At 39.2% G+C, this 27,041-nt stretch overlaps 1 protein-coding gene across 1 annotated transcript in view; it reads right to left on the bottom strand.

Moving 5' to 3' along the window:
* TXK (TXK tyrosine kinase) overlaps positions 1-27,041 on the bottom strand; it is a 63,812-nt gene that overhangs the window by 5,038 nt on the left and 31,733 nt on the right. The window contains exons 7-14 of the mRNA XM_082728384.1: positions 21,394-21,473; positions 20,329-20,456; positions 12,774-12,848; positions 9,086-9,257; positions 7,539-7,755; positions 5,292-5,356; positions 2,961-3,079; positions 1,345-1,502 (exon numbers count right to left, since the gene is read on the bottom strand). Coding sequence (XP_082584510.1) covers positions 1,345-1,502; positions 2,961-3,079; positions 5,292-5,356; positions 7,539-7,755; positions 9,086-9,257; positions 12,774-12,848; positions 20,329-20,456; positions 21,394-21,473 — 1,014 coding nt within the window. The remainder of the gene's footprint in view (positions 1-1,344; positions 1,503-2,960; positions 3,080-5,291; positions 5,357-7,538; positions 7,756-9,085; positions 9,258-12,773; positions 12,849-20,328; positions 20,457-21,393; positions 21,474-27,041) is intronic.

Genomic DNA, 27,041 nt, shown 5'->3' with positions numbered 1-27,041 from the left:
CGGGTGGGAGGTCGGGGTACCAGGTGGTGGGTATTATAGAGGGCACAGATTGCATGGAGCACTGGGTGTGGTGAAAAAAATAATGATACTGTTATGCTGAAAATAAACAAATGAAAAAAAAGTTGTAGGCAAATTACCTTTTGCAAACAAATAAATCAGCATAACCAAAAACATTGTTTTAGTCAATGCTCTGACCATGATTTGAGACTGACATCATTTTCTCGGGCCTCCTGTCAGCCTCCGATTTATTCCCTTTTCTGTTTCCTCTCCAGAGATAAATGAAATCTTAATAACTATTATATTTTATGCACCTGTACATGTCTATTGTTCCACAGGCAATATATCTTTCTAAGCTATCCACGCTGTTATTGCTAAGAAGCTCTTAAGATAGCCATTTGCTACTGATAGCTCACTTAACCTCTGCCTATCTTTTAAGATTTCCTCGCAGAGCAGTTCACTATATGTAAAATATTTTCAGACATCAAGGATCTTTATAAAATTAAAACTTCTTTAAAATGTGAGCAAGGACATGGCTCTTGAAATACTGAGTGTTTCAGTGCTTGTGGATTGCGAATCAAGTGATTGCTTTTTCAGTCGGGAGGAAACTCCTCATCCCACTGTGGGTTTTTTCTCCACAGACACTGTCAGCTGGAAGGAGAAAGCTGTCAAAAGTCACAGAGGAGTCTGATATGAAGGGGAGACGTGAGTTGGGTCGGTGCCCTGAGAAGACGGGACATGTCTGGCTTTATTTTTAAGGGTTGGCATTTCAAGAGAAAGAAAAGCTGGACTGACGCCCCCACCCCCCACCCCAAGAGAAGTTCCCAATTACAAGTTCAGGGCACACTTTCTGCCTTTATTCCTAATATATCAGGAGTCTGAAGTGCCAAAAAAGAGATGAAACCCACTAGAGTTAGCCTTGGAAAAGCAAGACAACTTATAGCGGAATGAAGTAAATACAAACATCCTTCTCTTTCCGTGTAGACATTTACCAAACCCGACTCTACTCTTAGTTTCCACCCACCGGTTGTCAAAGGGAGTGAAACATCTCACTGCTGAGGCTCTAGTCACATCAAGAGTTTCGCGGAGAACCAATCTCAGACAAAGAAGATTTGAAAAAGGCTCTGAATTCCTCAGATGAATGGCCGTGGTTAAAAACAAAATGGGTTCATGACTCCATAGTGGGAGTTTCAGATAGAAATAGCCCTTCTGGCTCTTAGGGATTCTTATCAAGAAACAGACTCCTTCTCCTGCCCTGGTGGAGTCCTGGGGTCATATCTGTCCCACTCAGGTCTGTTCTCAGATGCTGGGGCTGCCGACCTTCTCTGGAGAGCAGGGAGAACTCACCTCGTGCCAACAGCTGTACATGACTTCATAGACGCACATCGGGGCCAGTTGAGGACGGTACAGCCGGAAGCCTTGAGAAATGGCTTCCACGACTTGCAAATTTGACTTATTCTCAAACGGCATTTTTCCTTCTGTGAACACTTCCCACATCAAAACTCCTACACACGAAATGCATGTAAACAAGAGGTTACTTGAAACTGAAACAACTGTTTCAAACTGCAAGGCCTTATTTTTCTCTTTCAGCCTTTGAATTATAATCCCCCAGAATGAGAGCCGTTCTATCTAGGAATGGGACCATGTGTGTCTTCATTTTCGAACAGGCCTACAACCTGAAAATATTCCAAGTGGAAACAATGCCTTTCTTTTCCATTGGTCTTGACTGCCTCCTGAGTGAAAGAAAATGCTGCCAACATGTTCGTTCCTAAGTATGTTCCTGTCTTCACATCCTGAAATCAACAGGCCTCTTTGCCATTCCATAGAAAAATGACAGAATTGTGTGGCCAAGAGTTTACCAGCCAATAGAAGTCACGTGTTTCCCTCTTCCCACTGAGAGATGAGACTGCTGGGTAGAACAGAATATCTAGAAGGGGCTTATGTTCTATAATCATTGACTGGTTGATTAGTGAAACTCCCTCAAGGTTCCCATTTGAACTTCATTTAATTATTCACTTTTTCTAAGAAAATGTATTATGTATTGATTAAAGACCAGGCAGATGCTAGAGCCAGAAGACTCCAGAAACCAGTCCTTGGGCTTAAGCAGCTCACTGTCCCATGGATGATAGAGACAAGTGGTCAGGTAAAACTCAGAAATTCTAACTGCTCGGTAACCACATGAACCAACCCTGTGCTGCTGATTGTTCATTTCACAACTTGACTGCTCCCCCGTAGACTGTAAAATGTCACCTGCTGAAACTACCAAAAGTCAGTGGAGAGCTATGAGATCAATGATACAAGTTTAACCTTATGTGGACAATAAAATTCATACCCTTCTGAAAGTGCAGAGGTCTCTCTGGACCCAAAAAGCTATCCAGCGAGGTCTGGGCAAAATAGAATGGATAGCTTATTGCAAACTGACTGCCACTTTTTGAAAATCAACTCTAAGAGCAGACTCCACTTGACAGGGGTCTACAACATCTCTTTCTCGATGAAGAATGTTACACAATATAAATTCCAATTGACAGTTCCCAAGGAGGCAACATCTAAATTCCACAAAATCAGAAGGTAATGAAGTAAATGCGGTGGTGTTGCTTAGCACTTAGAAATGAAGTTGATTAATTACACTCGAAATTCAGTGACATCTTAGATCTATTTTCCTGGCAAGTCTCTGTAGTGTAAAAAAGATGGCTGCATTTGTTTTCTAGATCAGTAGACTCTCTATTACTGTTTTCCTGCAAATGCTCATTGGGAAAAGATACGATCCGCATGGTAGACTTATATAAGAAGGTGAATGGTATCAGTTGCAAAGACAGCCTAGATGTGCTTAGAACACTTAAGGCAGAAGCATAGTTACAAGAAGACCTTTCTAGAATGCCACATCATGCGAGGAAATCAAAGCTTAAAAAAGATTGGTATTTTATTAAATCAATCTCCATCAAATAAATATCAAATTTACTCACCAAATGACCAGACATCAGATTTGCTGCTGTACTTGTTGAAATGGAAAACTTCAGGAGGGGACCACTTGATGGGGAACTTGGCTCCAGAAGAACTGATATATTCATCATCCAAAACGTACCTAAGGTCATTAGATTCAAAGCACATTGTGCTAATTACCTCCAAGTTCTATTTAATTCAAACCCCATTAGTCTACTTTAAGTTCTAAAAAAGAAACCAGGGGTGCCTGGGTGGTTTAACAGGTTAAGCGGTCGATTTTTGATTTTGGTTCAGGTCGTGATCTCAGGGTCCTGGGATTGAGACCCCTGTCAGGCTCCCTGCTAAGCAGGGAGCCTGCTTGAGGACTCTATCTCCCTCTCCTCCTACCCCCACCCCTACCCACTCAATCTCTCTCTCTCTTTCTCTCTCCCTCAAATAAATAAATAATCTTTAAAAGAGAAATATTTTTACCTCTAAAAGTTTCTCTTCTTGTTACCAAAATGGGAAAGTATTCTTTCTATACAGTGATTCCTCCCCAAACCAAGCCTCAGTTGGGTTTATTTGGGTCTCAGAAAACCAGAACAATTCTTCAATCCAAAACGGATTGAAATCAGGAACCCACTGATTATTTTGGTTATGACAAATTCTTAATTCTGCAAAGGAACATGCTGAGTGCTCTAACAACCAGGGTTATAAAAAGGAAATTAAAAGAATATGTATATATGGCAAATAAGTTCAAAGTTGCATGTCTAACTTTTTTCTTCATGTGTATGTGTTTTGTGAGGCAGAGAAAAGGGGAAATAAGCATACTGAACATAATACCTTTGATGTGAAAAATGTCCAATGCATTAAGATGGTCCTATATGATCAGTAATAACTATCACCTCCTTCTAAAAACTACAAAAATATTAAACCCTCTCTCTTGTGAGACTTGTAGGCAGAAACACCAAGTAAGGGACTCTGGGGAGAAGAATCTGGAGAGAAGAATGATAACTAACTTGTAGCCCCTGGAGTGTGCAGTGTGGTAGCTTTGAATTAATTAGCGCTTCCTCACACCCTCTTCCCCCCCCCCCCATGTACCCTACCACCCCCCACCTTTAACTGTTTTATTGCACCAGAAGTCATCCTACTAAGGGAAAGAGTGACTAATAGAAAACAAAAGAGAAAGAGCCATTTTTCATAGCTTTTGAGTTTCAAAAGTCTCAGCTTTCCACAGCAGGAGGCGGACTGAGCTGTTAATAAAATTTTGGGGAGAAAGACTCATAAATAAGAGTGATTCTCCCCCCCACACACCATCCATCCATCTCCTCTGGAGCTGGGAGGTGGGAGAGAACAAGGGGCAAGGAGAGGAGTATTAGACAAGTAGTGGGTGACTGAGGCAGGGTTCTGTCCCCTGCACCCTACCAGCACTGCCCCACTTACATGGCAGGGAAAGAAGTCCCCACAGTAGGTGGCTGGGATTCAAGAGCAAAACAGAGCCTGTGCCTCTTCCCCAGGTCAAGCCCCAAGAAAAGCAAAAAGATTCCTGAAAGCCAATAGTTGTGGATGTGTCTAAGCAAATAGGACCTTGGAAAGCTCCAGGGGGTTTCTAATCATGGAGAATGCCAGAATGACAACATCTTGCAGTAGATTGGGGATGAGTCAGCAGCCACCTACGCAGATGTCCAGCCAAGGACAAAACAGGAGGATGTTTGCTGCAAGGGTACCAGTTGTCAGTGGCTAACAACAAGGACCAGACATGCCCTCTCCACTACATAGCCCCATGAGGTCATACAGAGAAGAAGTCATTCAGAGAAGAAGACATATAGAATTTGAATTTGACCCTGAAGTGAGTCAGAGATATTCTGAATTCACGGGCATTGAACTTTTGGCAACCTGAAGGAAGGGGTGCTCAAAATATCAATGGCATTGTGTTTCAGAAAATGAGGTTAGATTTTCCGCACTTGAGTCGTAGTCTTAAAGTCAACCGCTACAATTGATCATAGACGTGCATGACAATGGTATGGAAAAGTCAGAGCTAAACAAATGTATTCATTTATCTTTCAGAAATACACATATATCACAGAAGCTTTTTTCCTCAACTTCATGCATCTGACGAGTAGTTTGAGATATTCTGAAAATTTTTAAGTTATGCGTAACTGAAAAGATCCGAAGAATAGTTCAAAGCACCCATTTAGCCCACAGCTAACATTGGGTTATGTCCTAAAATTCAAAGCAGGGCTACAGGCCAAGCAAACACATCAAGATTTTCCCCAGGAAAAAAAAAGCAATGCTCTTGACATCTTTGGTTTGTTAGTAGACAGATGTAAGATTCCCTCTTATGAGTAAACAAAAAATATTTGTATATATTGTACCTCGTCATTCCAAAGTCTGATATTTTTACTATACTTGCAGCACTGACCAGACAATTCCTTGCTGCCTATGGAAAGAAGAAAAGAATCCACATTTGAATATCGCCTTTCTTTAAAGAGTTTCTATTTGCCTTTTCTTTACTGTATTTGGGGTCCCACATGACTTCTCTATGAGCAGCCATGTTTTCCAGGGAATACCTGTGATACTACGTATGACTCAGTATATCTGCCCTCAAGATGGATTTTAAGGATTCTTCAAAGAAATAACAAAAAGTAAAAAAGCAATTTTATTTTTATATTTTAATTTTAATATTTTTATAATTATATTTTCCTTTAAAAGTTTTTAATCCTTCTCAACAAGTATCTTTGATAAATAGGAAGACTATATCAAGAGGCATTAAATGATGAACCCCAACATTTAAAAGAGTATGTGTTTTTAAATAATGCGGAGACCACGTATATGAGGCCAAAATAATCCATTTTCAGAGAGCTTCATTAAAGAAAGTCATTGAATTGGTTATTGAGCGTCATGTAATTCAACAGTTTGATAGATTTTTTTTCTCTTCTAAGCTGATATGAACTTCAGTTAGTCTAAAAACAAAAACAAGGAACTTAAAATGGTAAGCCAGAAGGAGCCAGTTTGCAAGATTTTTGACAAATACTAGCAACAATCTCCAAGCCAAGCCACAAGCTAAGCCCTTGACGAGGAAAAGACTCAGGCTTCGCTGGCAGATTTTAAACGGCATCAAGATGGATAAAATAGAACACAAAAGAAGGCAACGGAGGAAGAAACCAAGGATGGGGGGAATCTGAGAAAAGCCACTTGGAGTAAAGAGAATGACCAGGACCATCACCCAACGAAGTTCTGAATTCTAATCTCTACACTCTAATCCAATCAGGTCAAGAAAGACTGAGCCGCAGTCAGGGGAATTAATGCTGTATTCATCCCTTCAAAAATTTGTGTAATAGCTATCACATGCTAGAGTCTGGGAAACGTGCCGTGAGGGTGGTGGTCCAAATGGGTATGGAAAGGCTATCGCTGTGGAATAGCATTGCTGAGCTCCTCTATAAGGCCAGGAGCGACTGTAAGTGCTCACATGTCGTAGTTCATGTAATCCTCCCAACAAGCCCACAGGAGGAAGGTGCAATTCATACCGGGTCCTAGCTGACTAGCTTGCCCAACATCACACAGCTAGCAAGAAACAAAGGCCAAATTTCAACCCAGGCCGTCCACTTCTGGAGCAGTGGTTCTGAATCTCGGCTGCCCCTTGAACTCAACAGGGCACAGGGGGCAAGACAAGCTTTAATTTTTTTTTATTAGGCTGTAATGTTCAGAGCATTCCAGCACAGAAGGATTTCACATTTCTAGTCCTCCTCAGTGATGTTAGCAATGCTGTTGTGATACTGTTACAAGCAAACCACCCTCACCTGGGGGGAGGGAGTCCCTAGAACCTGATCTGCACCACCATATGCCCCAGACAACACTTGACCAATATGGGCCCTTAACACGTATTTGATTCTTGGTTGAAAGGAAGAAAATTGGAAGTAATGGAAGAAGAGCGGGAAGGTGAGAGGAAAGAAAAGTAAATTAGTTTTGGCGAGTTGATAAGTGCAGTAGTTAATCAGCTGAAAGCATATTTAGAACAGCGCCTCACTCAGCCACAGCATCAAGGGGCCATTAAAAATAAAGCTCCAGGGCGCCTGGGTGGCTCAGTGGGTTAAGCCACTGCCTTTGGCTCGGGTCATGATCTCAGGGTCCTGGGATCAGGTCCCGCATCGGGCTCTCTGCTCAGCAGGGAGCCTGCTTCCTCCTCTCTCTCTCTCTGCCTCTGTGTCTACTGTGATCTCTGTCTGTCAAATAAATAAATAAAATCTTAAAAAACAAAAACAAAAAAAGAGCTCCATTTCCCAGAGAATTATATGAATAGGAAAGCATTTAGAAACTAAGCCAAAAGTGTTTTATTTAAAAGAGTGAAAATCATTAGGACGCTTGGGTGACCCCATTGGTTAAGCATCTGCCTTTGGCTCAGGTCATGATCCCAGGGTCCTAGGATCGAGCCCTGCATTGGGCTCCCTGCTCAGCGGGGAGCCTGCTTCTCCCTCTTCCTCTCTTCTTGTGAGTGCTCGCTCTCTCTCTCTCTCTCTGACAAATGGAAATAAAATCTTTAAAACAAGTATTGAAAATTCTCAATAGTCAGAATCTTCCCAATGTCATGCAGAGAATAATCGGCCGATTTATGTCCGACTTACTAAGTCCCTGTGGATGAAGCAGTTCCTCTCCAGATACTCCATCCCTTCACAGACATCCTGGCACATGCTCAGCAGCATCTCCTTGGTAAGCGCTCCCCTTCTGTCCCTGACATATTTCAGCAGGCAGCCGTTCTCCATAAACTCGGTCACTATGTACAGCGGCTTCTGCTGTATGCACACTCCATAGAGCTGGACCAGCCTGGGATGAGATAATTTCCTGTTGAAGAAAAAGCACACACCAGTTAGCAGACTCATTTTTGCCCTTGAAAGCGCGGAGACGCAACTGGTAATATTTACCAACTCTACGTATGTAATCTTCAACATCAAGATTCGAGAAAAATGAACCCAACCACAGAGAAAGTAGAACAGTTTCCTTTCCACTGTACGTGCTGCATAAGTGGGGTCAAGAGTTCAAGCAGCACTCCCCAAGTTCCTGCAGGTACAGAATATTACGTGCTCCGTATTCTGTTTTTTTCTGCTTTTCTTCCTGCAAGCAAGGCTTTGGCTTCCTCATGGCCACTTCTCCTTGCCTGGGTCTTAACAGAGCTCCTGTTCCTTGAGTTCCACCTTTCCTGCCCGCAGCTGCTCAGATGAAAATTCGAGACAGATTGAAGGGAGGAAACTGTGATTGATGCATTAAAAAAAGAAAGAAAGAAAATTAAATTCTAAAAAAAATAGGGCTCCTGGGTGGCTCAGCCGGTTAAGCGTCTGGCTTGGCTCAGGTCATGATCCTGGGGTCTGGGATTGAGCCCTGCATCGGGGAACCTGATTCTCCCTCTGCTTCCCCCTCTCTCTGTCTCTCATGAATAAATAAATAAAATCCTTAAAATTTTTTTTTCTAAAAGTAAAGACATTGAGAATGAAATTTTAGATAAAGTTGGAGACCAAAAACACTTGCCAACTTGAAACCCTGCTCTGTATTTAGCAAACACATACACATACACAAACACACCACATACACACATGTCCTTGAATGTTGCTTATTAAAATACAGACAGAACTTTTTAGTGATCTAAACTTCAAAAGTTTATTGTTTCTTCTGGAGTATAGCACTCAGTCCCTAAAGGCTTGTTAAGCCAAGTAGGCATCATGGAAAACAATATTCAAGTTAATGTTTGTAATTTTAGAAGATGCCTAATAAGCCAACTTCTCTGTTAGTCAAAAGTAACTTGAAATGTTACCTATTTTCATTCATAGAGGCAAAATAAAGTCAATGACTCAGGGAGATTATTTACCCTAAAATAATGTAAATGAGTGATTAATTGACATATTACCTTATGATTAGCATGCAAGACCACTACCAGGTAGTGGAAAAGAGGCGTTCAGAGAATCTCCACATGATTTTAACCCATAGATAGATATCTTGTATATGTATATTTTGTCTGATTTCTCTTTCTCCTTTATAAAATGTATTTTTCAGTTAAGGGACGCCACACAAGCTCGAGTAAAGTTGTGGTATACATCGAAGTGTGATTGCTCCCAAACCCATGTTCTTTCCATGACAGCAGAATGCCGCATGCTGCTTATCTGGCATGGCTCATACTCACATCATCACTTTAGCCTCCTCGATGAAGTCCTCTTCCGACATGGAGCCTTCACTGATGGCCTTGATAGCCACCCGGATGTGCGCCCGCCATTCACCTAAATGGACCACCCCAAACTGACCGCTTCCAATCTCCTTTACAAAAGCCAGCTCAGCAGGATCGATCTCCCATTTTTCTAGAAAAAGAAAACATCGTGTTACGAGTAGGGAAAAATTTTAGAGCTAGAAGAGATTCAAAAATGATCTAGACCTACTCTATTCCTTTACAAAGAAGTTAAAATTTTTATGAATGAGGGGAGCAGAAAGGCAACCATTTTTAACGCTGTCTTGGTCGTTTCCATGTGTAATTCCAGAATTCAAGTTTAAAGATACGAACTTGAGGGGCACCTGGGTGGCTCAGTGGGTTGAGCCTCTGCCTTCAGCTCAGGTCATGGTTCTGGAGTCCTGGGATCGAGCCCCATACCGGGCTCTCTGCTCGGTGGGGAGCCTGCTTCCCCTCTCTCTCTGCCTGCCTCTCTGCCTACTGGCGATCTCTCTTTCAAATAAATAAATAAAATCTTAAAAAAAAAAAAAAAAGATATGAACTTGACTTGCTTGGAAACAATGAAAGGCAGGCAAAGCTTTGTCTTTCTGAACCAAACCTACCAAAATTAGATCCGGCCCCAAGAATATGTATGTCCCCATTTGTTTTTGTCCTTCTGAGTAAACTTGTGAGGCACAGGACATTTGTTTTCCCCCACCTCCCCCCACACCACTTCTTCTGTGGCTCCTTTGTCCACTCCCACCCCTAAAGGGCTTTCCTGTCTTTACGCCTTCTCCTAGCGAAAAGCCTAACAAATTCCCCTAATAAATAGGTCCAATGCTACAATTCTAACTCACACGTCTCTAAGTATATGTTTGAAGTGAAATTTGTGTTATGATATATTTCACTTCCATAGAAGCCAAATGAGGCAAAAAAAACTTTTAAAAATAACCCTCTTGAAAACAGTTCAAAGAGCAAATTTCCTTTTTAGGGTCTCTTTTTACTTAGTAACAGCGCCATCTGGTGGAACTTTCGAATAATGCCTTTTAAAAAATTGTAAAGGCGGCCTCCCAATAGTAGGGTATGTTTTATGTTTTAAAAATAACATGGTCTGCATATATTTATGACTTTAATACTGACATAAATTTATTCAACAGAACATAACCATGAAGGAAAATACTGACAAATTACACTTCATAAAAATCCTGTTCATCAAATATACCCCTTTAAGAGAGGGAAAATGTAAGCCACAGATTGGGAGAAGGTATTTCTAAAACATGTCACCTGTAAAGAATTCCTATTCAGAATATGAAAAAATAAATTAGAAAAAGGTAGATAACTACATTTTTAAAGGTTAGAAAACTTGAATGGAGTATCTTTCACAAAAGAGGGTACCCAAATGGCCACTAAACCTATTAAAAGTTGATCAAAATAATTAGCAATCAGGGAAATGCAAATTTAGACCATAACAAGATAACACTAGTACATAAACCAGATTGGCTAACATGAAAACTAAAGACAAGAATCCACAAGAATACTAAATATTGGCAAGGGTAAAAGTGTGGAACAGCTGGAAAGCCCATATGCTATTGATTGAAGTGTAATTTGGTATAAGCGTTTTGGAAAATGAACCAAATCTGAGTGTGCACATACTCTACGACCCAAGAATTCTACTCCTAAGTGTACAGCTAACATTGTTGGAGCTTAAACGTGTACTGAACCTCATCCAAAGACATGCATGAATGTCCATAATGATGTTATTTATGAGATAAAAATTGGTTTCAACCCAAATGGCCATCTACAGAAACTGGTAAATCAGCTGTGGTATAGTCGTGAATGTCACACAACACCCCAGCGGAGATGAGCAAGCCACACCCAACACCACCGGGGAAGAGGAAGAAGCCAGATACAAATGCACGGTGTCTCATTCCATTCATATTAAATAGTCAAAACCAGGCAAAACTAATTGAGCTATAGAGTTATGAGTTGTGCACTGTTCTAAATGTTAAAAAATTAAGGTTTTTTTTTTTTGAGTGTTTTTTTTTAATTTTTTCAATTTATTTATTTTCAGAAAAACAGTATTCATTATTTGTTCACCACACCCAGTGCTCCATGCAATCCGTGCCCTCTATAATACCCACCACCTGGTACCCCAACCTCCCACACCCCCGCCACTTCAAACCCCTCAGATTGTTTTTCAGAGTCCATAGTCTCTCGTGATTCACCTCCCCTTCCAATTTACCCCAACTCCCTTCTCCTCTCTAACACCCCCTTGTCCTCCATGATATTTGTTATGCTCCACAAATAAGTGAAACCATATGATAATTGACTCTCTCTGCTTGACTTATTTCACTCAGCATAATCTCTTCCAGTCCCGTCCATGTTGCTACAAAAGTTGGGTATTCATCGTTTCTGATGGAGGCATAATACTCCATAGTGTATATGGACCACATCTTCCTTATCCATTCGTCTGTTGAAGGGCATCTTGGTTTGGCGACCGTGGCCATTGCTGCTATAAACATTGGGGTACAGATGGCCCTTCTTTTCACTACATCTGTATCTTTGGGGTAAATACCCAGGAGTGCAATTGCAGGGTCATAGGGAAGCTCTATTTTTAATTTCTTGAGGAATCTCCACACTGTTCTCCAAAGAGGCTGTACCAACTCGCATTCCCACCAACAGTGTAAGAGGGTTCCCCTTTCTCCACATCCTCTCCAATACATGTTGTTTCCTGTTTTGTTAATTTTGGCCATTTTTAAAAAATTAAACAGGAACATGCTCTACCTAAATAAAGGGTTAATGACCGAACTTCTATTATATGTATAGTATTAAGGGCAGAGGAATAACCCAGGACCCATAATACCCTGAAACATTCTCCCATCCCAGTTAAAATAGAGAGCCTGAGTCCTGCTTATCTGTTACACTATATAATGATGTCATCATTTATCTAGGTATTTTCTGTTTCTCACTAATGAGAGAAACTTAAGGGAATAAAGTGTTGCCAAATTTCAGAACAGAATTCTTTGGCTCTTCTTTACTCTTACAGATTTGCAAATATTCATCTGCTAAAAATAGTTCAAATTAAACTTTCTAAGGTTGTATTTTCTTTTAAGATTTTATTTCTTCATTTGACACACAGAGAGAGATCACAGGTAGGCTGAGAGACAGGTAGAGAGAGAGAGGAAGGGAAGATGTGGGACTCAATTCTAAAACCCCGAAACCATGACCTGAGAGGAAGGCAGAGGCTTAACCCACTGAGCCACCCAGCCGCCCTCTACAGGTTGTATTTTTAATAAAAGGGGAAGGGGACACTCTGGGTGGCTCTTTGTAGCAGTTCTCTCTTGGACAGCAGTCATTTCCCGGTCATGATGGTACCCAGTCAGCAACAGCTCAAACTGCCAAACAAAAAGGATTGTAATCTATCAAAAGCGTTCCTGCTACTGTATAATGAAATTTGAAGCAAAACCGAAACATTTCCTTCCAAAGTTTAAATTGCTCTTGTGAGATGCATGTATTTTATTTAAGTATCTCAGAAGGGGGATTTAAACTTTGAGAGGAAACCTATCTAGACATCTCAGAAAAGCTAAGAATTTAAAGAAACGTAGAGGGAACTTGGGGTGGATTCTTTGCTGGACTTGATGTCGCCCTTGGGTACACGGGCATACGTTACCATAGCTAAAGCCAGCTGTGGTTGGCAAACAGCTGCCCATCAGTCCGACTGGGTAGCGGAGACGGGTCATGAGACCTGGGGAGAGACAGAAATCGGCATTTTAATCGGCACTTACTAACATAAAAGAAAAAAACCAGTGTACTAGATGATGATGTTGGTCTTCAAATAAGTTAGGTAGAAAAGTGTTCTCCATGAGTCTATTTACTTATTTTCCCCATTTTTCATAAAATAATATTTGCTCATTGGACACACATTTTAAAATCCAAGAAAATTTAAACACGAAGAAAAGATCTCACAAAATCTTAGCAGCCAGAGATGCATTGTTATCATTCATATGAACACCTTGGTAAAGATCTCTATATATGTGTTTGAAAACATATAAACACTCGATATGTTTCACAGAAAAGTACATGCTTTCCTAGAAACTGTTTTACACTCAATATGCCATTGATATATGTTAGTGACTATAAATTAGAGTTCAGTTATTTCTAAGATGCCACTATTATAAAATATGCTGTATGGGTTTTTTTTTTAAGATTTTATTTATTTAGTTGACAGAGATCACAAGTAGGCAGAAAGGCAGGCCTAGGGTGGGGGTGGGGGGAAGCAGGCTCCCTGCTGAGCAGAGAGCCCGATGTGGGACTCGATACCAGGACCCTGAGATCATGACCTGAGCCGAAGGCAGAGGCTTAACCCACTGAGCCATCCAGGTCCCCAATGCTGTATGTTTTTGAACATAAATTTTTAGGTACCTCTCAAATTATCTCCTTAGAATAAATTCCTTAAAATGTGACTTCTTGATCAAAGCACATATAGAAAACTTGTACCGATTCATTTAACCACCAACAGTGTTTAAGTGTACCCATTTCCTGATCCCACTTTTTGAGAGTGGTTGGGTTGTTTTTTGTTTTGTTTTGTTTTGTTTTGTTTTTCCTTTTTTTTCTTTCTTAAGAGCATGGTAGAGTAAATGAGACTTCTTTTGATTGGGTCAGCCTGTAGTATTCTGTTCCATCAATTTCAATTTAGTTCAACAAACATTTATTATTTATTTCTTCGACTAATGTTTATTTGGAGACTGCTTTGTGCCAAGCACCATCTAAACGGTGGGACAGAACAATGAGGCAGTGAATAAGCCAGTTATGGTCCCTGTTCCTGTAAGGCTGACCTTTTAGTAGAAGAAGAAAATATAAACAAGTACACACACACATAAGAAAAAGCAGACGATGATGAAGGTTAAGCAGAGTAGATACAATACAGCTTCTATCGAGTGGGTGCTCAAGGAAGGCCTTTCTGACAAGATGACAGCTATGCTGACGTTCATTGACAAGGAGTCGTCTTACAAAGATCAGGAAGAAAAGCTTTCCAGGCAGATGAAACAGCATGTGCAAAGTCTGGAAGACAGAAACAAATGTGGCCAGTGTAAGAAAAGAAAGGAAGAGCAAGACAGAAAGAGCAAGAAGAGCAAGACAGTCTTCTAGGTAGATCTCCAAGATTCTGGAGGACTGAAGATGAATAAGGTTAGGACTCTGTACTCAGGGGCTCCATCTCAGTGAGGGGAGACAGGCAGAGAAAGGCAATTCTAATATAAAAGGAGTAGAACCTGGGCTGGGGAAACACAAGACGCTCTAAGACACAGCACCTCACACATTTTTGGATTCAAAGAAGTCTTCTGGAAGGAAATGATCCCTGAGATGAATACGACAAATGGAGTTAACCCATGAAGAGAATCTGTGAGGAACAGCCCAGGCAGAAGTAAAGCATGAGATGATACATAGAGATAAGCAGGATGTGCTACTTGAGCAAAAGGTGAGAGATAGAAGAGGCAAGAAATTACACTTGAGACGTAGGTAATATTCTGGTTATGATGGGTCTTATAAGCCATGTTAGGGAACATTATATCATCCAGCAAGTGGGAAGGAGCCATGGAGAGTTCCCAAATAAGGGAGAAGCATGGTCAAATTTACATTTTTGGTAGTTCATTCTGATGTCAGCATAGAGGATGGATTGAGATGAAGTCAACATTGAAGGCAAGACCAGTTAAGGGGCCATTATGGTTGTCCAAGTGAGCAATGATTAGAGCAGCGCTGGGAGACAAAGAGAAGCAGGAACCTATATGAGACATACTTGGATATGAAATTCATTGCACTTGATAATTAAATGAAAGTTCTAGAACAAATAGTACTAAAATTTGTCTGGAATCACAAAAGGCTCTGAATAACCAAAGCAGTCTTGAGAGAGAAAAAAAGCTGGAAGTATCACGCTCCCTGATTTCAAACTATACTACAAAGCTATAAGAATTGAAACAGTATGTTACTGGCACAAAAACAGACACACGGAACAATGGAATAGAATAGAAAGCCCAGAAATAAACCCAAGTTTCTATGGTCAGTTAATCTTTGACAAAGAAGACAAACACATAAATGGTGAAAAGATCCCCATCAAAGGTCTCTTTAATAAGTAGTGCTGGGAAAACTGGACAATTATAGGCAAAAAATGAAAGTAGACCACTTTTTTATACTACACACACAAATACACACAAACACATACACTCAAAATGCATTAAAGACTTAAGTGTAAAACCAGAAAATATCAAACGCCCAGAAGAAACCATAGGTAATAAGCTCTTGGACATCAGTCTAAGCAATATTTTTTTCATCTGTCTCCTTCGGCAAAGTCAACAAAAGCAAAAATAGACAAATGGGACTACATCAAACTAAAAAGCTTTTGCACAGTGAAGGAAACCATCAACAAAACAAAATGGCAACCAACTTGAATGGCAGAAGGTATTTGCAAATATTATGACTGAAAAGAAGCAATACCCAAAATACATAAAGAATTCAAACAACTCAATAAAAAAAAAAAAAAGACCAAACAATCCAATGTAAAAAATGGACAGAGGACCCAAGTAAATATTTCCCCCAAAAGACATACAGATGGTCATCAGATACATGAAAAGCTACTCAGCATTCCTCATCATCAGGGAAATGCAAATCAAATACACAATGAGGTATCACCTCATACCTGTTGGAATGGCTAGTACCAATCAGACAAGAAATAACAAGTGTTGGCGAAGTAAAGAGATGCAAAGCAAAGAGAATCCTCATGCACTGTTGGTGGGAATACAAAACGCTGTGGTCACCATGGAAAACAGTGTAGAGGTGCCTCAAAAAACTAAAAATAAAACTACCATACCATCCAGCAATTCCACTTCCGGGTATTTCTCCAAAGAAATTAAAAAAAAAAAAAACCACTAATTTGAAGAGACATATGCACCCTTATGTTCACTGCAGCATTATTTAAACAGAAAAAATACAGAAGCAACCTTAGTGTCTACTGATAGATGAACAGATAAAGAATATATGGCTGGAATAATGAAATAGCCTTCAGCCATAAGAAAGAATAAAATCTTGCCACTTACAACAACGTGGATTGACCTAGAAAGTATTAGATTAAGTGAAAAAATCAGAGAGAAAAAGACCGATACTGTATGAATTCACTTCTATGTGAAATCTGAAAAAAAAAAAAGCAAGAAAACAAAACAAAACAGAAACATACTCATAGAAACAGAACAATCTGTTGGTTGCTAAAGTAAGAGGCTGGGGGTGGTAGGATTGGCAAAATAAGGAAAGATTAAAAGATAAATTTTTTGTAGGGGATGCAATGTATAGCATAGGGTATATAGTTAATAATATGTGATAACTTTGTATGGTGACAGATGGTAGCTAGATTTATTGTGGTAACCACTTTGCAATGTATATAAATGTTGAATCACTATATAAATGTTGAACCACTGAATATACTATTGCATGGTAAATACACTTCAATAAAAGAAAGTTTTCTAATAACTGAAGAGAAGGAGGAGGAGGAGGAGAAGGAGGAGGCAGGGGAAGGGGAAGAGTAATAAAAGAGAGGGAGGGGAAGAATGGGGGAAGGGAAGGGAAGGGGAGGAGACAGAGGGGAAGGGGAGGAGGAAAGAAGTTATCCATTAAGGATAATGAGATCATCTCTTGTGACTCCTGTTTCCAGCCCCTGTAACTGGCAGGATGCTGACACTATTATCTGAAATAGACAACAGTAAGAGTAGGTTTGGAGCAAAAGCAGTGGTTAAGATGAAGAGTTCCATACCATCACTGATTCAGGGCCCGTAGGATTGCAAGTGCCTGGGACTATCGGGCAGAAGAATTCTGCAAAGAGAAAAGTCTAGAGTGAGGAGACGAGTGATCAGGGACAGATCCCTGCAGAATACCAATGTTTAAGGGAAGAGTAGAAGTAAGACCCATTGGGAAGAACTTTAAGGAATGATCTGAATTCGAGAATGAGAAAAGGCAATGTCAAAATGTCTGGAAAGCAGGGAGTTTCAAGGGGTGACAGAGGACTTGAAAAATAGAAGAACAGAAAGCATCACCCTATAGGTCAATATGGGGGTCACTGGTAAGATGTTGGGCAATGGAGGCACCAGAGGCAGAAGCCAGACTGCAGACATTTGAAAAGCAAATGGCAAATGACCAAATGGACACAATGGATGTGGACACGATCTTCTAAAATTGTGATTTTGAAGACCAATATCTAAAAGAAGAAAGGACCAAGGGAGGGCTTTGTTTTTTGGCGTTTCTTAAGGATGTTTACAGGGTTAGGGGAGAAAGTAAGAAGAAATGGATGAGATACAGGAGAGAAAGGAAGAGTGGACGGTTGGTGGTCCTAGCAGGAGAGGAGAGGAGGGAACAGGAGCATAGGCTCAGCCTTGCTACCACTGGAAGGAGTGAGACAAAGACGACAGCTTGGTAGCCAGAGGACAAGATTGAGGCAATTCATGACAGGTGGCTTCAGTTTTCTTAATGAAGTGGACAGCTAGGGGTTTCTTGATAGGGTAATGAATAATATTGGAAAAGGGGCCTTGAGAAGAATGGTAAAAGTTTGAAGAGAGAACAGGAGAGGATACTTCACAGTGAAGACCTAGCTGAAGTTAGAGTCCTCATCGAGTTGGGACTCTACACACCTGATCTCAATACAGAACATAATGAGGAATTTCTTTAAGACCCTAACACTTTCTTCTAATTTTCAAAGTTCTTATTTGCTAAACATTTTACTCTGTGATTTACTACCAGTTGAATGACCTCTCTGATGGAAAGAAGTCACTCTCTTGGCACTGTCCTTTCTTCTGGGAAAGAGATGGATTGTCATGACTAAATTGACCAGAAGAAAGAAAGTCAACAAGATAGTCATGGGCTCTGATTCACAGCCTCCTCTGAAACTGGACCCTCCAAAGTACCCTCCAGTGATATGACCTGTGTCTTTCTGGAAGCTACCGCAGTCATTGAGAGCAAACTCTGGAGCCAGTGGGTTCATTGGTTCCAATGGTCTCAAGGATTCTTTGAGTTCAAATCTCAGCACAAATGCTTACTAACTGTGTAATCATATGTACCACCCATGCCTCAGTTTCTTCATCTGTAAGACAGAGCTACCAACAGCACCTACTTCTCAGGATCATTCCGAAGATTAAATAAATAAGTACACATTAAAAATGCTCAGAATAGGGTCGGGCCCAAAGTAAGTCTTCAATAAACATCGCTGTTTCTGGATCCCATTCCCTTCCCCTTATCATCCTTCTTCTTATTTTCCTATATCTTCTGTACTTGCTTTTCTCCCTAATAAATATGGCTATACTTGGAAGTTTTTCTTTTTGTTGTTGTTGTTTTGTTTAAATCATTTTTTCTCTCTTTTTTTTTTTTTAGATTTTATTTATCTATTTGACAGAGAGAGCGCAAAAGCAGGAGAGCGGCAGAGGGAATGGAAGCAGGGAGCCCCACATCAGATTGGATCCCAGGACCCTGGGATCATGACTTGAGCTGAAGGCAGACGCTTAAAGAACCAAGCCACCCAGGCACCCTGATCCAGTTTTTTTCTTTTTAAACATCATCTTTGGGGCGCCTGCGTGGCTCAGTGGGTTAAAGTCTCTGTCTTCAGCTCAGGTCATGATCTCAGGGTCCTGGGATCGAGCCCCACATTGGGCTCTCTGCTTGGCGGGAAGCCTGCTTCTCCCTCTCTCTCTCTCTGCCTGCCTCTCTGCCTACTTGTGATGGCTCTCTCTGTCAAATAAATAAATAAATAATCTTTTAAAAAAGTGATCTTTTATGCATTATAAGAATAATTCATGTACACCGTAGCAAAAACATCAAACCCTAAAGCAATCTCATAAGGCAGAAAATAAAAGCTTCCCTTACCGCCCCCCCACGTCATTTCCCAGAGGCAAACATTAAATTTGTAGTTCGTTATAATCTTTTCAGTTTAAAAATTATTAACTAAACTTCAACAGAATTTTTCTATGCACACATGTGTGTATTTTTGTTTACAAAAGTGGAACTCTATTCTCATATACTGCTTTGCACTTTTTTCTCTTTACTAAACAACTTATCGCTAACATCTCTTCATGTCAGCACATCCTGATCTTAGTATTTTTTTAACCACACCAGCATAAGCACTTTGTTTCTTAAACTTTTTCTTTGAAGGGAAGGAAAAGAGGACTGTGAAGAAAAAAACTCAGAACTGATCTCCTGATTCTAAGGGTTTCTATCTCTAGAAACGAATACCTCCTCCCTGGTCCCACTCAGACCCACTGCTACTTCCGTCTAAACAAACTCCCAGAGACCGTCTGGAATATCCATGTGGACTCATCCCCAAAATGGATAAAAACTTCCTTGGATTTACTCTTGATATTTAGAACTAGCGTAATGGAAAAGTGGTCCTTTTTCAAAAGGATTTTTTTTTTTTTTTTTGGTCAACACAACTTCTCTTGAGAGAAATCTTAAAAAGTACTGTATGGCAACAAGTCAAAATAATATGAAAAGTTACAGTGGGTTCCAAATTCTATAATGTTGAGGTAAGAAGATTCCCCCTGTGTTCAAAGTGGTCCAGGACAGGTTGGGGGAGGACGAAGGCCAGAGCTGTGATTATAATTGTGGTGGAACTTTCTGGAATCTGTTATCTTTCCATAGATAAATTTGCAAAATTAACAACTGCTGCAAACAACACCTGGGGAAGGGGGTTAAATGATGCCTCTGCTTTATTTAAGTCAAATTCTAACTGTGAAAAGCTGTGTCCTATACAGCTTTTTGCAATCTCCAAAACAGGAAGGAACAGAGAATAAGATATGTAAGGGCTATTTTCTGTACGATTGAAGTAGAGAGTGAATTTATGGGGGCAAAGAGAGAAGGAAGCATGATTATTGAGGGCACTTGAAATTCCATTACACTTAGCCCTATGGAAATTTCCAGAACAAATGCATTGGGATTACATTGCCTTTTGCTTTTCTCCCAGCTATCATTTTTCTAACCTGGCAGAAATGTAAAAAAAAAAAAAAACCTACTTCTTAGCCCCTGACTAGAAAAACAAAGAAGCATCAATGAGGAGAATTATTCAGAACACAGGTTGTATTTCAAGCACTTACAGATCTCTGCAGGGGTATTCGTTCCTGTTAAAGTGTCTGAGACCAAAGACGCATTGCCTGCTTTGGGGGGCCAGGCTCCCTGACTCTCCCAGCCTGAAGCTCCTGACTTACCTGCCGCATTGTGCTGGTGATACCAGATCAAGTCAGGGATTGATTGAAAGAGGTGTCTCTCAGCCACGTACCACTGTCCTGAGTCATTCTTTTTAATCTGGTAATGTTTGATGGTAGCCTCCATATTCCTACAGTCAATAGAATGTGAATTAGTAAACAAGCAAAAGACCACTTTGAAACTTAGTCAAATTTCGTGAAGCAACAGGACTCCACCTCTGAAACGTTTATCCTAGGGACACTACATGCTGCAGTTAGTCAACTTGTTAGTTGACTAGTTAGTCAACTAGTACCTTGTCACCACTGGCTAAATTCCTGAGCCATCTTACTGGGTCCTTAGATTCGAACATAACTCCAGCCAAAGTTGTTGAGTGCACAACTCCAGTGTCCAAAACAGAAGAGCCCATTAGGGACACTTATAAGTATTTTGTTGAATATCAGTATAAGTTCAGTAAGTGAATAATTTTACTGTGAAGGACGTAAGGAGATATGAAACAAAGAAAGGAGGAAAACCCAGAGTATGTTGATAAACGGGTTTGCTGTGAGCTACGGGGACTCTGGGCAGCCCCGAGAGACTGTGGAACACGTCTGAGAATTGTCCCACAAAAATCCAAAGGAGCTGAAAGGCTAATCTTCCATTCCTCCTTGATGGAGGGCTACTCTTAGGATGCTAATTCTCAAGCACCACAAGTCTACCCTTGGGGACCACAAGTTCCCACAGCCAGAGAACACCCTCCAGTAGGAAGGCACAAGAAGCTTTCTCAATGCAGAACACTCTATGGGTAAACCCCAAGGTAAACCAAGGGATATGAGGAAAGCACCGCCACTACCTGCTACCACCAAGCCAACTTCCTTGTGGTTGAGGAAAGGAGATGGGACAAGTCCCATTAATTTATCAATGTCACACACAGAGCTCGTTAGGAAGGCAACTCATACCAATCAGTTGTACTAACTTCCAGGCCAACAGTCTCCTGTTCTGTGATATCTCTTTCTCCATGTGACAAGTGTCTCCATAAGACTGTCCCAAGGATTTTTACCTCTAAAGTGATCAAAATCACAGTTGCTTACCTTCTAGCTTTTATAAACACAGAAATTGTGTAGGATCCCAAATGTCTGGAATCTCTGACGATAAATGCACCTTCTTTTGACTGCAAAGCAATTCATTGTACAAATTTAGTCCTTCTTAGGAAGAAAAACAAACCTCCGTCTCAGGAATAAAAACCAAACCCTACTGACTTCCTACAAATGGAAGAGAATATTTTCACAAATACATGCAATCTTATCTCCCTTACATGTTAAGAAGTCTTACCTACAAAAACATTTAATTGGGATAAAAATTTATAATGTATGAGTATTTTTAAAACCTCGTTCTGGATTTTTCTAAGAAAAATTCTGCATTTGACAATCTTGTACCCCATTTTGTAATTTCTTTATAATGATCAGGGTAATAGACACACATCATTGATGGACAGGAAGCACAGTAAGACAGACTGGCAGCTTGTATTGTGGAAGAAAAGAAACAACATGGCAGATGGGGTGAGGGAAGCAGCAAGACATACATCTGGAAAAGCAGGGAGGAGGAAAAATGAGCAGAATCCATGACAGGGATGGAGAGAGAATAAGCTTTGGGGGCATCTGGAGAGAAGAGCAGAGGAGTGATTTTAGTTGCCTCCAGAGAATGGGAGAGACAAGAAGAGAATCAGCAGGAGAGAAGAATATTACAAGTTTGATGTTCGATTATGAACTGGAGTCCCACGGACATCCTCTGGGAAACCCCAGTAAAGCTGTAGATGGTTTTCAAATGACATTGAATGTTGGACTGTTTGGTTTGTGTTGTTTGTTTGATAAATGTAAAAAAAAAATTTTTTTTTCCACCTTTACTGAGCATGTTTACCCTTGTGGAGAGGGAAGTATCTCAGAAGTTTGCCAAACGTGTGAAAGTCTACACTTTTGAAGTGCCAACAACTTGCCCGAGAACTGCCCAAAGCCAACACCAAGGTGTGACCCTCAAAGTGAGTGCGACACATTGAGCACAGTCTTTCCTTCCTGCTAGATGCTGACCAAGGAACAAGCCTCATTTTCTGGTCAAACTTCAAAATTAAGAAAATCTCTCATTACCTTTTAAAATAATAAAAGTCTAGCTTTTATTGAATTCCTACCACGTCCCAGGATTGTGTTACACATCAAAGAGGACAGAAGATATAAAAGATGAAGAGGTAAAAAACCAAGTTGTACGTGCAGTAGATATGCAGGGAGTACATATACACAAACACATAGACACCATGCGTTCAATCAAGTTGTCTAGGTAGTGACCTCCTCTTCAAGGTGCAGAGAGTGCAAACAAGGCATGACCACACAACGATAGAAATAGAAATTAACAACAAGCCCCAAAGGAGAAAGCTACTACTGCATTACATTGTTAAGTTCTCTTTTATATAACTTAAGGAAACTCAAGTAAAAACGAAAACATCTAGAAAATAATAAAGACCTGTCACATATCAGAAACTGCCACATAGTTCAAACAGTGCTGTCTTATTACTTACAACAGTAAACAAAGGAAATACAAAATAAATGTATCTACCTCAACACGTTGACAAGAACCAAGTCAAGTAGAATGAGATGAATGAAGACAAAAGCAGAAAATAATCAATTATAAAAACAAAAATATAACAGAACTAGTCATTAAATTCAAAATCTGGTTATAGATGGAAAAACAATGAAATAGGTAACTTGCTAACTGATCTAATTAGTAAATAATAGGGAAAATATATTTTAAGAAAATAAGCCACCAAGATCCAGGAAAAAAATGAAAGAATCATCTTGAATCCACACAATACATTTGAAAAGTTGAATGAAATGAGTGATTAACTAGCAAAACATAAAATTTATCAAAATTCATTCCAGAAGACCTAGAAATGTTAATGGACCTACTGAATGGGAAAATGGATAAGATTTTAAAAGACCTACAACATTAAAAACACTATGGATGGCCTGGGTGGCTCAGTGGGTTGGGCCTTTGCCTTCAGTTCAGGTCATGTCTCGGAGTCCTGGGATTGAGTCCCGCATGGGGCTCTCTGCTCAGCAGGGATCCTGCTTCCCCCTCTCTCTGCCCATCTCTCTGCCTACTTGTGATCTCTCTCTCTCTGTCAAATAAATAAATTAATTAAAATCTTTAAAAAAAAAACACTCTATGGAGACATATTGTGATGTTGCATGATTCCAGAGCATGTGAAAAGAAGAAAAACTAAATTTGTATATAAAATAGATTTAATATCAACACCAACAACACAGTAAATATTGTGTACAAAAGGGAAAAATACTAACAAGTCTCACTCATGTCCACTCAAAAATCCTAATTAAATATTAACAAACTGAATCCAGTAGCACAGTAGAATAGTATACTATGACCAAGAGGAATGAAAAAGTAATCAATATTAGGGATTTTATTAATATAATTAATAGATCCGAGGAGAAAAATCTCATGAACATCACCATAGATGTTGAAAGGGCATTTGACAAATTTCAACCTCTAGAATTTAAATTCTCAGTAAAATCATAATATATATGTACTTCCTTAACACAATAGTCCATATTTACATTCGTCCCAAGTCCAGCATTATGCTTTCTGTGGGAATCACTCCAATTGAAATCACGGAAAAGAAATGCCCACTGTCAGCACTGGGATTTAATATTCTGAGATGCCAGCTAATGCGATTAAATGAGAGGCAAAAACAAAAACAAAAACAAAAACCCACCAAGAAATACGGTATTAAATTGTAAAAAGGAGTTGAAATCATAACTGTTTGCTATTGATAAGGTTCTACTTGAAACTCAGGAGAATCAACTAAAAAACTACTACCAAAAAATTTGAATTCACCAGAGTCTTCTGTTACAAAATTAATTCACAGAACTCAAGAGCTTTCATAAGTTAAAAAAAAAAAAAAATATATATATATATATATATATATATATAGTAGCAACAAAAAAATAAGAAAGCCTTACATAAACTTACAGATAAATGTGTAAGAGGTATATGAAGAAAACTTTAAAACGCTCCTAAGGGGGCACCTGGGTGGCACAATCAGTTGACTGACTCTTAGTTTCAGCTCAGGTCATGATCTCAGAGTCTTGAGATCAAGCCCCATGCTGGGCTCTGTGCTCAGCCTGGAGTCTGCGTGGAGTTTTTCTCTCCCTCTCCCTCTGCTCCCTGACCCCACTGCACATGCAATTTCTCTCTTTCTCAATGTCTCTCAAGTAAATAAATAAATCTTTTAAAATAACTCAGTTAAATGCTCCTAAAGAATATAAAGATGTTTGCTTTTCTCATTAGGTTTTCTTTTCAATCCATCCAAGATTTATTTTTGTTTGAAGCAGAGACTTCATTTTAATTTTTTCTATAGGAATCATTAATATCCGGGTCCCAGAACAAATTGACCCCCAAGGACTACTGACTTGTAATGCCCAAACAATTTTCCCTAAATTACTCTGTAAATTTAATGCACCAGCAGGAAGCTTTTTAAAACTAGGCAAAATAATTATGAAGTTCATATGTATAAAATATATCTCCAGAGTATTTCTGGAAAAGAAGAATGAGGGAAGCTAGCCACACAAAGAGAGCCTCAGTATTTGAAATATTGTAAGGCCATCACCGAAATACACAGGCTAATCAATGAAACCAAGAAATGAGTCCAGATGTAGTCCAACACAGGAGCTGTGTTTATTATGATAAAAGTGGCCCCCCAAATCAATACAGAAAAGATAGACACTTGGTAACCATCCAGAAAAACAATAAAATCAGATCCATACCTCACTCTACATCAGGAATAATTACAAATGAATTAAACATGTTGATGTAAAAAATAAAACCCCTAAAGTAATAAAAAACATGGGGATTTTTTTATAAGCTCAGAGTAAGATAATTCCAACCTGACACAAACCCTGAAGCTTTATAAAAATTTGTCTGATAAATTCAAACACATAAAATTCAAGCACTATTTATGACCAAATATATATATATTTGGTCATATATATATATATATATATACACACACACACACATATATATGTATATATATATATATATATATATACACACACACACACACATACCTCAATTGAAAAACTGGGAAAAGTATTGCCACATATCACAAAGAGCTAATTTCCATAATGTAGCTACATAGGCCCTACAGATTATGAGGAAATCATTAAAAAAAAAACAAAACAGAAAATTTTGCAAAGGATATGAACAGACAGCTTACAGAAAAAGAGATACAAATATATAAAATTTTATATGCACAGAAATGCTTAGCATTCCTGGGATAAGAGAGATGTAAACAAAACCCACACTGATGGTTACAAAGGGCCACACATTTCATTAAACACTTGCTGGAGAGGTTGTGAAGAAATGGGCGCTCTTACATTTTTAGGAGGCACATAAATTGTACAACTCCTATAGAGTATACTTTAATACCTACCAAAAGTAGAAATGTACATTCCCTTCGACCCAGAATTTCTACCTTGGGGGATTTATTCCACATATATACTCCCATAAAAGGGAAAAGATGTATAGGTAAGCTACCTATGGCAGTACCATTTTAATAGCAAAAGAGTATATACCACTTAAATTCCCATTAATTTTTTTAAGATTTTATTTATTTATTTTAGAGAGAGAGAGCACAAGATGGGGAGGGGTAGAGGGGGAGGGAGAAAGAATCCGAGGCAGACTCCCAGCCAAGTGCAGAGTCCCACGACCCCAAGATCACAACCAATTGGAAACCAAGAGTCCAGCTCTCCACCCTTCCATTAAATTTCTTAAATGAATTGTGATATGTCCAGAGTAAGAAATATTATGCAGCTCTAGAATAAATGAGGACACTTTCTGTGCACTGACGTGAACAGTTTCCTTCCCAACACATACTACTGAGTGAAAAAAGTAATATACACAAGAATATATATAATATGTACCATTTGCCTAAGAATAACAATATAAGAAAATATATTTCTACTGGTGTATGTATTAAATATTTCTGAAAGGACACAAAATAAACCAATATAGAAGTTTGTTGATGGGAAATGGAACTGGTGTCTTGGGGACAAGGATAGAAGAAAATTCAAAATCTTTAGATCTTTAAACTGTATAAATATACTATTGAAATATGAAATAAATAAAATTATAAGATACATCTATAAAAACGTATGCAATCAATTAGAAAATAAAGTAAGTAATTCTCCATGCAAATGTAAGTTCTCAAACATCTCAAGAAGAAAAGGAAATTAAATCAGTAGCCAAATATCTGTTTGAAAAAGCAGCATGTCCACACTATTTTATTAGAGATATTATAACTCCAAGGAACAAATAACCTCTATTCAATATAAACTATTTTAAAGATTGTAAGAAGAGACAAAATCTCATGTCCCAACTCATTTTTGATGCTAGTATAGCCTTAATACTAAAATTAAACAAAGAGAGTTGTAAATTAAAAGCCAGACCTCTTGTGAACATAACAGGACAAATGCTAAAGAAGTATTAAGAAACTCAAACTAGCAATATATATGTTTTAAATGCCTCGTTGACCAAGTAGGATTTAATCCAGGTACTTTCAAAAAAATAAAAAATATACAAATTACACAAATATTTTAAGATATATAGGGAAAACGTGTATATTTTTAAAAATATCCACACCAATAGCACACACATATACACACACACATACACA

The sequence above is a fragment of the Mustela nivalis genome (genome assembly GCF_964662115.1).
Source record: "Mustela nivalis genome assembly, chromosome: 4".
NCBI lineage: Eukaryota > Metazoa > Chordata > Mammalia > Carnivora > Mustelidae > Mustela > Mustela nivalis.
The sequence above is the reverse complement of the archived record's forward strand: the minus strand, read 5'-3'. Positions and strand labels throughout refer to the sequence as shown.